The sequence below is a fragment of the Oncorhynchus masou genome, chromosome 21, assembly GCF_036934945.1.
Source record: "Oncorhynchus masou masou isolate Uvic2021 chromosome 21, UVic_Omas_1.1, whole genome shotgun sequence".
In the NCBI taxonomy this organism is placed as follows: Eukaryota; Metazoa; Chordata; class Actinopteri; order Salmoniformes; family Salmonidae; genus Oncorhynchus; species Oncorhynchus masou.
The window spans coordinates 16,853,755-16,867,478 of record NC_088232.1 but is presented as its reverse complement, the minus strand read 5'-3'; the positions used below and the strand labels follow the sequence as shown (position 1 = coordinate 16,867,478).

The 13,724-nt window shown below is 45.2% G+C and overlaps 1 protein-coding gene across 3 annotated transcripts in view; it reads left to right on the top strand.

Annotated features, from left to right (window-relative positions):
• efcab11 (EF-hand calcium binding domain 11) overlaps positions 1 to 13,724 on the top strand; it is an 88,479-nt gene that overhangs the window by 5,247 nt on the left and 69,508 nt on the right. For 2 of the 3 annotated variants that reach the window (XM_064926903.1, XM_064926901.1), the window contains exon 2: positions 10,178 to 10,273. The exons of the other annotated variant lie outside the window; for it this stretch is intronic. In XM_064926903.1, the coding sequence (XP_064782975.1) occupies positions 10,178 to 10,273 (96 nt within the window). The remainder of the gene's footprint in view (positions 1 to 10,177; positions 10,274 to 13,724) is intronic. 3 annotated transcript variants of the gene reach the window in all.

The following is a 13,724-nucleotide window of genomic DNA, read 5'->3' as shown; positions in this document are numbered from 1 at the left end:
AAAATGGCTGCACTTCCTTTACCGTGGTGTTAGTCGGCCAATTACGCTTGGCTGCTATGCAGTCACTCTCCATCTCCACCCTTGATGTAGAAATGCGATAACCTAGAAAGGAGACGGACTGTTGAAAGAACAGGCATGACGTACACGTCATGCTCCAACAGTCATCCAAGTACCTTGTGCACCAGGGACACATGCTTGGCGCGTGTAGCACAGTATATCAGAATGTCATCCATGTTCACCATGCCCATGCAGGTCCCTGAAAATCTCCTCTACGAAGGATTGGAAGACTGATGGAGCATTCATCAACCCGTACCACATGACGTGGTACTCATAAGGCCCTGAGGTGGTACTAAATGCCGTCTTCCACTTGTCTCCCTCTCGGATACGCACCAGATTGTACGCACTCCTGAGATCCAGTTTAGTGATGAAGAAGCGCACCCCGTGCATTGACTCAATCGCCGTGGCGATAAGAGGTAGCGGGGTAACTACCTCACCGTGATTTGATTGAGACCTCTATAATCAATGCACGGGTGCAGACCTCCATCCTTCTTCACAAAAAAGAAACTTGAGGAGGCGGGTGAAGTGGAGGACCGACTGTACCCCTGACGCAGGGATTCGGAGACATATGTCTTCATAGCCACCATCTCCTCTTGCGTCAGGGGATACACATGACTCCTGGGAAGTGCAGCGTCTACCAGGAGATTTATCGCACAATCCCCCCGTCGATGGGGTGGTAATTGTGCCAAATCGGCATATTCTGGGGGGAATGCACACGGTGGAGATCTGGTCTGGACTTTCCACCATGGTAACACCAACGGAAACCCCTACACACCTCCCCGAGCACTCTCTCGCCCACCCCGTAAGAGCCCTCTGTTGCCAGGAAATGGTGGGGTTATGACGAGCCAACCAGGGAAGGCCTAGTACCACAGGAAATGCGGGAGAGTCAATGAGAAAGAGACTGATTCTCTCATTGTGACCCCCCTGCGTCTCTATGGCCACGGAGATGGTGGCCTTCCTGACTAGCCCTTACCCTAATGGTCAGCTATCCAGAGCGTGAACCAGAAAAGGTCTATCCACAATAATGGGGATCCCTAAAGTAAGTGCTAACGCTTGGTCGATAAAATTCCCAGCTGAGTGCCCTGCCTGCTGCCTCGACTCCCAGAGGGACCAACCCGGCACCGACCGGCAGTGTGCCCTCTGCGGCCACAGATGGTGCATGTGAAGGCCCCTCCGTACGCGCAGCCCCTCCCAACTCCATGGGCACCGGAACGGAAGTACTGGGAGATGGAACCGACAGAAAACCCCTCAGGACGTCCACGGATGACCAACAGGTTATCCAACCGGATGGACATATCCACCAGTTGGTCAAAGGTGGTGGTGGCAACCCTGCAGGCCAACCTCCGTCGGACGTCCTCACGTAAGCTGCATCGATAGTGGTCGATGAGGGCCCTGTCATTTCATCTTGCTCCGGTGGCCAAGGTTCGGAACTCCAGCACGAAATCCTGTGCTCTCCTCGTCCCCTGCCTCAAATGGAAGAGTCTTTCACCCGCTGCTCTACCTTCGGGCAGATGGTCAAAGACGGCCCGGAAATGGCGTGTAAACTCCTCTAAGTGGTCCAACGCCGCGCCTTCCTCTCCCCACATGGCGTTTGCCCGCTCCAGAGCTCCCCCCCAAGAGGCATGAAACGAGTGTGGATACTCTCTCCATTCCTGAGGGAGCTGGGTGAACAGTGGCCAGGTATAGATCCAGTTGTAAAAGGAACCCCTGGCACTGTGCGGCCGTCCCATCATACTCCCTGGGAAGGGAGAGACGTATTCCACTGGAGCTGGATCCGGACAGGACGGGTAGCGAGAACCCCGGTTGAGCTGGTCGAGGCACTGGAGAGACCTCCAGCGGTCCATGGTCTGGACAACGCGATCCATCATGGCACTGAGATGATGTAGCATAGCCGCGTGTTCCTGGACGCGTTCCTTGACTCCTCTGACCGGGGTATCTGCTCCTGCTGACTCCATGGTAGGTGTAGGATTCTGTTAGGATTGTGTATTGGAGGCGAAGTCAGGTGCAGGAGAGCAGAGTGTAGTGAACAAGCGCACTTTTTATTCCGGTCAAAAATGACAGCACAAAGTAACACAAAATGTGCCCAAAACACTGAACATAGACAAAAATTAATGCACGTAACAATATCCACAATATCAAAATACACGTAACACAAAACAATCCTACACAAAGACATGATGAGGAACAGAGGAATAGATACATATGAATTGATTGGGGAATGAAAACCAGGTGTGCAGGGAACAAGACAAAACAAATGGGTACATGAAAAATGGAGAGGCGATGGTTAGAAAGCCGGTGACGTCGACCGCCTAACGCCACCCAAACAAGGAGAGGAGTGAACTTCAGCGGAAGTCGTGACAGAACCACATACCTGTAAAGCTTAGAGAAGATCTAATGTTAAATACTGTTGAAATACTGTAATATGGCTACAGGTTCATCTGCCTCACCTAAAACCCATTCTTGTGGGAGCTGCTATAGACCGCCAAGTGCTAACAGTCAGTATCTGGATTATATATGTGAAATCCTTGATAATGTATGTGATATCAACAGAGAAGTATATTTTCTGGGTGATTTTAAATATTGACTGGCTCTAATCAAGCTGCCCACCCACTCAAGAAAAAACTGAACTGTAACCAGTGCCTGCAACCTGATTCAGGTAGTCAGCCAACCTACCAGGGTATTTACAAACAGCACAGGAATTAAATCGTCAACATGTATTGATCACATCTTTACTAATGCTGCAGACATTTGCTTTAAAGCAGTATCCAAATCCATAGGATGTAGTGATCACAATATAGTAGCCATATCTAGGAAAACCAAAGTTCCAAAGAAGGGCCCTAATATAGTGCATCAGAGGTCATACAATATGTTTTGTAGTGATTCATATGGTGATGATGTAAAGAGTATTTGCTGGTCTGTGGTGTGTAATGAGGAGCAACCAGACGCTGCATCTGACACTTTCCTGAAATTGCTTATTCCAGCACATAAGCACGTACCCATATAGAAAATGACTGTAAAAACTGTTCAATCCCCTTGGATTGATGAGGAATTGGAGAAATTGTATGGTTGAGGGATGAGGCAAAAGATATGGTAAATAAGTCTGGCAGCCCAACTGATTGGCAAACGTACTGCAAATTAAGAAATCATGTGACTAAGCTAAATAAAAAAAGCTTTGGAGCACCTTAAATTACATTTTGGGAAAAAAGCCAACTTATCATTCATTAAATCGGATGGCTCATTCATCACAAAACCCACTGATATTGACAACTACTTTAATGACTTTTTCATTGGCAAGATAAACGTTAGGGATGACATGCCAGCAACAAACGCTGACACTTCACATCCAAGTATATCTGACCAAATTATGAAAGACAAGAATTGTACTTTTGAATTTTGTAAAGTCAGTGTGGAAGAGGTGAAAAAATTGTCTATCAACAATGACAAGCCACTGGGGTCTGACAATGGGATGGAAAATTACTGAGGATAATAGCGGACGATATTGCCACTCCTATTTGCCACATCTTCAATTTAAGCCGACTAGAAAGTGTGTGCCCTCAGGTCTGAAGGGAAGCTAAAGTCATTCCGCTACCCAAGAATAGTAAAGCCCCCTTTACTGGCTCAAATAGCAGACCAATCAGTCTGTTACCAACCCTTAGTAAACTTCTGTATCTGGTCAAACAACTTTCAGTACGCATATAGGGAAGGACACTCAACAAGCACGGCACTTACACAAATATCTGATGATTGGCTGAGAGAACTTGATGATAAAATTATTGTGGGGGCTGTCTTGTTTAGACTTCAGTGCGGCTTTTGACATTATCGATCATAGTCTGCTGCTGGAAAAACGTATGTGTTATGGCTTTACACCCTCTGCTATAATATGGATATTGAGTTACTTGTCTAACAGAATACAGATACATAATCCAGGTAGAAGCAGGAATTCCCCAGTGTAGCTGTTTAGGCCCCTGGCTTTTTTCAATCTTTACTAACGACATGCCACTGGCTTTGAGTAAGGCCAGTGTGTCTATGTATGTGGATGACTCAACACTATACACGTCAGCTACTACAACGACTGAAATGACTGCAACACTTAACAAAGAGCTGCAGTTCGTTTCAGAATGGGTAGCAAGGAATGTTAGTCCTAAATATTTCCAAAAACAAAGCATTGTATTTGGGACAAATCATTCACTTATCCCTAAACCTCAACTACATCTTGTAATGAATAATGTGGAAATTGAGCAAGTTGAGGTGACTAAACTGCTTGGCGTAACCCTAGATTGTCAACTGTCACGGTCAAAACATATTGAGACAGTAGTAGTTAAGATAGGGAGAGTTCTGTCCATAATAAAGCGCTGCTCTGCGTTCTTAACAACACTACCAACAAGGCAAATCCTACAAGCCCTGCTTTGTCGCACCTGGTCTATTGTTCAGTCGTGTGGTCAAGTGCCACAAAGAGGGACTTGGGAAAATTGCAGTTGGCTCAGAAGAGGGCAGCACACCTGGCCCGTAAAAGGACACGGAGAGCTAACATTAATGACATGCATGTAAATCTCTCATGGCTCAAAGTGGAAGATATTGACTTCCTCATTACTTGTTTTTGTAAGCAGTGTTGACAAGCTGAAGGTACCGAGCTGTCTGTTTTTTTTTAAATACTCACAGTCCCCAAGTCCAGAAGACTATGGGAGGCGCACAGTACTACATAAAACCATGACTACAAAGGAACTCTATTCCAAATCAGATAACTGATGCAAACAGTAGAATCAGATTTTTTTTTTAAACTAGTAAAAATAGACCTTATGGGACAGCGGGGACTGTGAAGTAACACAAACATGGGCACAGACACATGCATACACACACGATAACATACGCACTATACACACGCGTACACATGGATTTTGGGCCTGAGGGGGCACAGTTTGTGTTTTGAATTCTGTAATGAATGTATTGTAAATGTTTTTTTAAATTGTATAACTGCCTTAATGTTGTTGGACCCAGCTAATGGGGAACCATAGTAAATACAATACAAAAACTAAGTACATTGTCCAGTAAAGATCGGTGTTTGAAACCAGCTTGTAGTTGAAGAAAGCACTGGAACCATGACAAATTCAGTGGGATCTCATGTTTTGAAACACACGGTTTGAAAAATCACTTGATCAAACTACGCTTTTGATAAAGTGATACGCATCGGCACAGTGCTTCGAATTTAACTGCTTAGCGATTTCGCATGCCTCAGAGGTCCGGTATCAAACGTAACATCACTAGCTCACACTTCAATGGGGCAGAAGTCTGTATATTGTTGTAATTGTGGATGGACCGATAGCTAGCAACATTGACAAAACTGCCATGTGGGTAATCGTGACTCGTTTCATCTTGTTCTTGATACCATGTCTTTTTTTTTTTATTGATTTCATGTCAATGAAATGGCTAAAATTTGCTAGCTATCTAACCAACATGAAGTGCTCATTGTGCTATTGTAGTTGTTTTCAATAATCATTGAAGACGAAATATAGTTGACATGTTATCAACAATATAAGCAAACACTGTCTGTTTTGCCCCTTGGTTCTAACCGGGTTTTGTTAAGAGCCCCAACGCTTGCTTTAAGAGTTAAAGGAAAAATCCACCCAAAATTCCTATAAAGTGATTTCTATGATTTTAGTGTTAAATAACATTAATATGTGAGAACTGTATAATTTTTTTACGTTACACATTTCTCCAGGTCGGAATATGGCAAAAATATGATCAATGGCTCATTTGAGAGAAGACAACCTCCCGCGTTATGACATCGGCCACTATTGAATCTGACATGTATGATAGATGTTTTCACAATCTAAAAGTCGTATTCCTATTAACTTCCAGTTTAGTGAGAGGGACTTTATCGCAATGGTACCTCATACCAGACAAATATTTGTCTGCTTTAACAGCAATAGCTCAGATTAACATGAAATGACCCAGGTAATTGATAGACCGCTGCGCAACTCGGGAGGCTCTGTTCGAATTTCTAAGGCACTGCATCGCAGTGCAGAGGCATCACTACAGACCCGGGTTCGATCCCAGGCTATGTCGCAGACGGCTGCGACCCAGGAGACCCATGAGACGTTGTACAATTGGCCCAGCGTCGTCCAGGTTAGGGGAGGGTTTGGCCAGCTGGGATGTCCTTGTCCCATCTCGCTCTAGCGACTCCTTGTGGTATCCTCCAACACATTGGTGTGGCTGGCTTCCAGGTTAAGGGAGCAGTGTGTCAAGAATCAGTGGGGCTTGGCAAGGTTGTGTTTCGGAGGAGGCATGGCTCTCAACCTTCGCCTCTCCAGAGTCCAAACGGGAGTTGCAGTGATGGGACAAGACTGTAACTACCAATTGGATATCGTGAAATTGGGGATAAAAGTACCAAAATTAAATAAAAGAACCGTTAAGAGATGCACAAAAACAATATAACATTTAAAATGTGTGAGTCTTTCCTTTTAACACGTATCGCTTGCAGTACTGTTTTGGAAACATAAGGAACATGTCTTTCATATCAGCGGGAAATAATGACCAAGTTTAATGACTACACATCTTTATAGGGTTAGGGTTCCCGCAAAGCCATATGTTACAGCGCTTGTTTACAGAACAAAGACGGAAGACCGCTAATTAGCACAGGTAGTCCACTCTATCTGCATCTCCGAACTCCAGTGTGTAAACGGAAGAGGTCGGACAGACTCAACAAAACTTGTCACTGAAACATACTGTCAGTTGCAACCAATGTTCAATCTAAACTGTGCAGCTCCACGGGACTGCCGCGCAGAAGAAATATCAGCCCACGCAGAGAAGCACGAGATTGAACTACACTCGACGTTCTAGTTTTCCCCTTTAGTTAACACTATCAATGTTTCCTTCAACTGTGTAAATTGCCAATATTAGCCACTTTCAATGCAACATACCAAAACAAACTATGCAAAACTAACTAAGAAAGAGATTTTTCTTGTAGGCGGAGCACACCGGAGTAGGATTCTATTACATTGACATGTACGACTCAGCCCATACTCTACCAACCAGTGTGGCATAACCAATCAGAGCTGCAGTATCCCTATATGCAAATAGACCATTGCAATATGCCATTCACTTTGAATGTGCCATTCACTTTGAAATGGGCTGTATTTACAGCATGAGTGGTTGCGAGTATATGCACTTGTTTTGAGATCAAAGCGAGAGCTACATGTGGCCAAATGTGCATATTTGTTCATATTATTTGCTAGTAGAGGGAACATTGGCTGCAACTGTGTTTCAAACTGGTTAAAACGGTACAGTAAGTGTTTTTTTTTTTGCATTTGTGAAATAATTTTGATTTGATATGAGGGTAGAGGGATTTATGTTTCTAGAACCGTACCGCAGTTGAGAATCGAATCACGATTAGATGGAGTATTTGGCTGTTTTGGCTTCCAGAGCCAATTCGTCTTTAAACGGAACATGTAAGGTCCTTGAACTATAACGAGCAATGTTAGGCTTCTTTAGTCCATCATTACTATAACCTACTGCCGCCACCCTTGCAGAAAAAGATTGCGGTTTTGAAACGGCAGTAAAAGTGCGGTAATTGCTATCGACTGGTATTTTGGGCGCAGTAATTGCAGAATTAATTATCATTACATGTAACTGCAGTTATACTTTTAAAATTACTGCAGTAAAAAATATATATATTTTGGACGCAGAATTTTCAGCATATTGCATTTATACTGCACTCTGACTGCAGTCTTTTTTCGTAAGGGCAGACTTTGGATTACACCCAATGATGGGTATATACCAATGATCTGTATACACTGACTGTACAAAACATTTGGATCACCTGTTCTTTCCATGACATAGCTTTCGCCTGGTCAGTCTATGATCCTTTATTGATGTCACCTGTTAAATCCACTCCAGTCAGTATAAATGAAGGGAAGGAGACCGGTTAAAGCAGGATTTTTAAGCCTTGAGACAATTGAGACGTGTGTGCCAGCCATTGAGGGGGATTGGGCATTTTTTTCTTTTTCGTTTGAATGGGGTATGGTAGTAGGTGCCAGGCCCGGGTTTGAGTGTGTCAAGAACTGCAATGCTGCTTGGTTTTTCACGCTCCACAGTTTCCCTTGTGTATCAAGAATTGTCAACCACCCAAGGACATCCAGCCAACTTGACAGAACTGTGGGAAGCATTGGAGTCAACATGGGCCATTATCCCAGGGGAACGCTTTCGACTCCTTGTGGTCCATGCCCCGGCAAATTACGGCTGTTCTGAGTGCAAAAAGGCGTGCAACTCAATATTAGGAGGGTGTTTCTAATGTTTTGTACACTCAGTGTATATAAATCGTGTGTGTATGTATGTATGTATACAGTGGGGCAAAAAGGTATTTAGTCAGCAACCAATTGTGCAAGTTATCCCACTTAAAAAGAGAGGCCTGTAATTTTCATCATAGGTACACTTCAACTATGACAGACAAAATTAGAAAAAAATCCAGAAAATCACATTGTAGGATTGTTAATGAATTTATTTGCAAATTATGGTGGAAAATAAGTATTTGGTCACTTACAAACAAGCAAGATTTCTGGCTCTCACAGACCTGTAACTTCTTCTTTAAGAGGCTCATCTGTCCTCCACTCGTTACTTGTATTAATGGCACCTGTTTGAACTTGTTATCAGTATAAAAGACACCTGTCCACAACTTCAAACAGTCACACTCCAAACTCCACTATGGCCAAGACCAAAGAGCTGTCAAAGGACACCAGAAACAAAATTGTAGACCTGCACCAGGCTGGGAAGACTGAATCTGCAATAGGTAAGCAGCTTGGTTTGAAGAAATCAACTGTGGGAGCAATTATTAGGAAATGGAAGACATACAAGACCACTGATAATCTCCCTCGATCTGGGGCTCCACGCAAGATCGCACCCCGTGGGGTCAAAATGATCACAAGAACGGTGAGCAAAAATCCCAGAACCACACGAGGGGACCTAGTGAATGACCTGCAGAGAGCTGGGACCAAAGTAACAAAGCCTACCATCAGTAACACACTACGCCGCCAGGGACTCAAATCCTGCAGTGCCAGACGTGTCCCCCTGCTTAAGCCAGTACATGTCCAGGCCCGTCTGAAGTTTGCTAGAGAGCACTTGGATGACCCAGAAGAAGATTGGGAGAATGTCATATGGTCAGATGAAACCAAAATATAACTTTTTGGTAAAAAATCAACTCGTTGTGTTTGGAGGACGAAGAATGCTGAGTTGCATCCAAAGAACACCATACCTACTGGGAAGCATGGGGGTGGAAACATCATGCTTTGGGGCTGTTTTTCTACAAAGGGACCAGGACGACTGATCCGTGTAAAGGAAAGAATGAATGGGGCCATGTGTCGTGAGATTTTGAGTGAAAACCTTCCATCAGCAAGGGCATTGAAGATGAAACGTGGCTGGGTCTTTCAGCATGACAATGATCCCAAACACACCTCCCGGGCAACGAAGGAGTGGCTTCGTAAGAAGCATTTCAAGGTCCTGGAGTGGCCTAGCCAGTCTCCAGATCTCAACCCCATAGAAAATCTTTGGAGGGAGTTGAAAGTCCATGTTGCCCAGCAACAGCCCCAAAACATCACTGCTCTAGAGGAGATCTGCATGGAGGAATGGGCCAAAATACCAGCAACAGTGTGTGAAAACCTTGTGAAGACTTACAGAAGACTTTTGACCTCTGTCATTGCCAACAAAGGGTATATAAACAAAGTATTGAGATAAACTGTTCTTATTGACCAAATACTTATTTTCCACCATAATTTGCAAATAAATTCATTTAAAAAAGCCTACAATGTGATTTTCTGGATTTTTTTTTCTTCTAATTTTGTCTGTCATAGTTGAAGTGTACCTATGAAAATTAACAGGCCTCTCATCTTTTTAAGTGGGAGAACTTGCACAATTGGTGGCTGACTAAATACTGTTTTGCCCCACTGTGTGTGTGTGTGTGTGTGTGTGTGTGTGTGTGTGTGTGTGTGTGTGTGTGTGTGTGTGTGTGTGTGTGTGTGTGTGTGTGTGTGCGCACACACACTCACACACACATCATTGATTACACCCCATCCCCTCTCTCGCCCCTACAAGGTAGACTTTTTTGTAACATGACAATGTATTTCCTCCAAAGGTTTATGAGCTTTGTGACACGGACAAGAAAGGCTACCTGAACAGAGAAGACTTAAAAATGGCGGTGGTCATGCTGTTTGGATATAAACCATCAAAGGTAGTAGAAACTAGATGTTATCATAGACTTAGACAGCCATTGCATCATTGTATCTGTTCCGTTATGGCATCTGAGAGCATGGGCAGCGCCATTGAGGCCATCTCCATGGAAGCAGTTGATTTTCTTATCCTACCACTTCTATGAGCTGGCAAACAAACTGAAAGGGTGCACGTTTTGTTCACAAATGGAAAAAAAGAAATGGCACCACCATCTAACCCTAGATATACACCCCTATCCCCAACAAACTCCCCACTTCTACCAACTATTTTGGCCCCTTCGCTCAAACCCCCTGCAGTTCCTCTGACACACAAACACTTCTCTGCTGCTGCTACTACCAGACCAATCTTCTGGGATTTCCTTTCCATCTGTGCAGTACAATTAATTACATTTACATTTAAGTCATTTAGCAGACGCTCTTATCCAGAGCGACTTACAAATTGGTGAATTCACCTTCTGACATCCAGTGGAACAGCCACTTTACAATAGTGCATCTAAATCATTAAGGGGGGGGTGAGAAGGATTACTTATCCTATCCTAGGTATTCCTTGAAGAGGTGGGGTTTCAGGTGTCTCCGGAAGGTGGTGATTGACTCCGCTGTCCTGGCGTCGTGAGGGAGTTTGTTCCACCATTGGGGGGCCAGAGCAGCGAACAGTTTTGACTGGGCTGAGCGGGAACTGTACTTCCTCAGTGGTAGGGAGGCGAGCAGGCCAGAGGTGGATGAACGCAGTGCCCTTGCTTGGGTGTAGGGCCTGATCAGAGCCTGGAGGTACTGCGGTGCCGTTCCCCTCACAGCTCCGTAGGCAAGCACCATGGTCTTGTAGCGGATGCGAGCTTCAACTGGAAGCCAGTGGAGAGAGCGGAGGAGCGGGGTGACGTGAGAGAACTTGGGAAGGTTGAACACCAGACGGGCTGCGGCGTTCTGGATGAGTTGTAGGGGTTTAATGGCACAGGCAGGGAGCCCAGCCAACAGCGAGTTGCAGTAATCCAGACGGGAGATGACAAGTGCCTGGATTAGGACCTGCGCCGCTTCCTGTGTGAGGCAGGGTCGTACTCTGCGGATGTTGTAGAGCATGAACCTACAGGAACGGGCCACAGCCATGATGTTGGTTGAGAACGACAGGGTGTTGTCCAGGATCACGCCAAGGTTCTTAGTGCTCTGGGAGGAGGACACAATGGAGTTGTCAACCGTGATGGCGAGATCATGGAACGGGCAGTCCTTCCCCGGGAGGAAGAGCAGCTCCGTCTTGCCGAGGTTCAGCTTGAGGTGGTGATCCGTCATCCACACTGAAATGTCTGCCAGACATGCAGAGATGCGATTCGCCACCTGGTCATCAGAAGGGGGAAAGGAGAAGATTAATTGTGTGTCGTCTGCATAGCAATGATAGGAGAGACCATGTGAGGTTATGACAGAGCCAAGTGACTTGGTGTATAGCGAGAATAGGAGAGGGCTAGAACAGAGCCCTGGGGGACACCAGTGGTGAGAGCGCGTGGCGAGGAGACAGATTCTCGCCACGCCACCTGGTAGGAGCGACCTGTCAGGTAGGACGCAATCCAAGCGTGGGCCGCGCCGGAGATGCCCAACTCGGAGAGGGTGGAGAGGAGGATCTGATGGTTCACAGTATCGAAGGCAGCCGATAGGTCTAGAAGGATGAGAGCAGAGGAGAGAGAGTTAGCTTTAGCAGTGCGGAGCGCCTCCGTGATACAGAGAAGAGCAGTCTCAGTTGAATGACTAGTCTTGAAACCTGACTGATTTGGATCAAGAAGGTCATTCTGAGAGAGATAGCGGGAGAGCTGGCCAAGGACGGCACGTTCAAGAGTTTTGGAGAGAAAAGAAAGAAGGGATACTGGTCTGTAGTTGTTGACATCGGAGGGATCGAGTGTAGGTTTTTTCAGAAGGGGTGCAACTCTCGCTCTCTTAATGACCATAGTAATAAACTCCAAGAAGAAAACCTCCCCAAAAGCACATTGTTCTGTTCACTTGTACTGGCCTATTACTCACAGGGATTCTCTCAGGTTCCCTCACCCTTTGCCCACCAGCATATGACACTTTCTGCACTGCTCTCACCCTGGCAACCTCAACCTGTCTCACTCGCACAGGACATTTCTGATCCCCAGCAACATGGTCATCCCCACCATTGAAACACACTTGTACCACCGAAACTACACATTCCTTTGTCCCAAGCCCTCCTGCACACTTCTCAATCCTCAAAATTGTTCTCCTACATACTGGTGCAACATGACCATAAGCTTGACACCTGAAACACTGTAGTGGGTTTGGAAAGAAAAGCTCTTCCCGGATACCTGACATATCCTGGTATGACTTTATCAGGTTAACCTCTTGAAACTCCCCATCCCGGATCCGGGATCGTGACTAAAGGCAGTATCTTCAGTCTCACGTTAGTTAACAATACCCAGCTTTTCCCTCCACCCAGAAAAATACCACACATGGGTCGGCCAAAAGACACGAATCCACTTTCCCCACAAATATATTACTCCCACTGGCTCAGAAACATCTCTGGCATTGTCCTGATCATTGTGATGAATCTTGGAAGTCTTCACCCAACCTGTCGCCGCAGGTACTTCCTCACTTTTGTCGGGTTTGATTTCTGTGCGAGTGAGACAGGTTGAGGTTGCCAGGGTGAGAGCAGTGCAGAAAGTGTCATGCTGAAACCGTAAGGAAAGTAGAGGATGGTGGGCAAAGAGTGAGGGGACCTGAGAGAATCCCTGTGAGTAGTAGGCCAGTACAAAGTGAACAGAACAATGTGCTTTTAGGGAGGTTTTCTTCTTGGAGTTTATTACCATGGTCATTAATTGTACTGCACAGATGGAAAGGAAATCCCAGATGGGTCTGGTAGTACATCTCAGGCATTGTCCTGATCATTGTGGTGAATCTTGGAAGTCTTCACCCAACCTGTCGCTGCAGGTACTTCCTCACTTTGTCGGGTTTGATTTCTGAGTTCTCACTAACCGCCTCCATCTCGGGGTTTCCAGGAGAGGAGCTTGTATCCAGCACTCCTGTTGTTGACTCATAAGTTAAATTACTAGGCTTGTATTCGGTAGACATTGGTTTGTACCATTCGTTCTCAGCTCCATTCTTTCTCCCTTGCTTAATCCCTCCCACATCCTATATTGTTTTTGAATGCGCTTCAAGCTTATAGAATCAAACTCGTGAAAATGCAGTCATATAAGAGATGTATACAATTTATATTTGTATATTGATTTGTTCATATCCGATTGCTTCGATCAACATATTTGATGCTCAAGGAGTAAGACACATCACTGAAAGTTAGAATAGTATCAATTGAACTCCTGTGTGGCAACCCAGTGTGTATGGGATACCCTTTTCAAGGTTCCGTGGCCCCCATAGCGACAAATGTTGTTTTGATAGCTACAGTATGTTGCTCTACTTGGCTATGTGGTTTTATATTGTATAGACTTTAACCAACTAGTT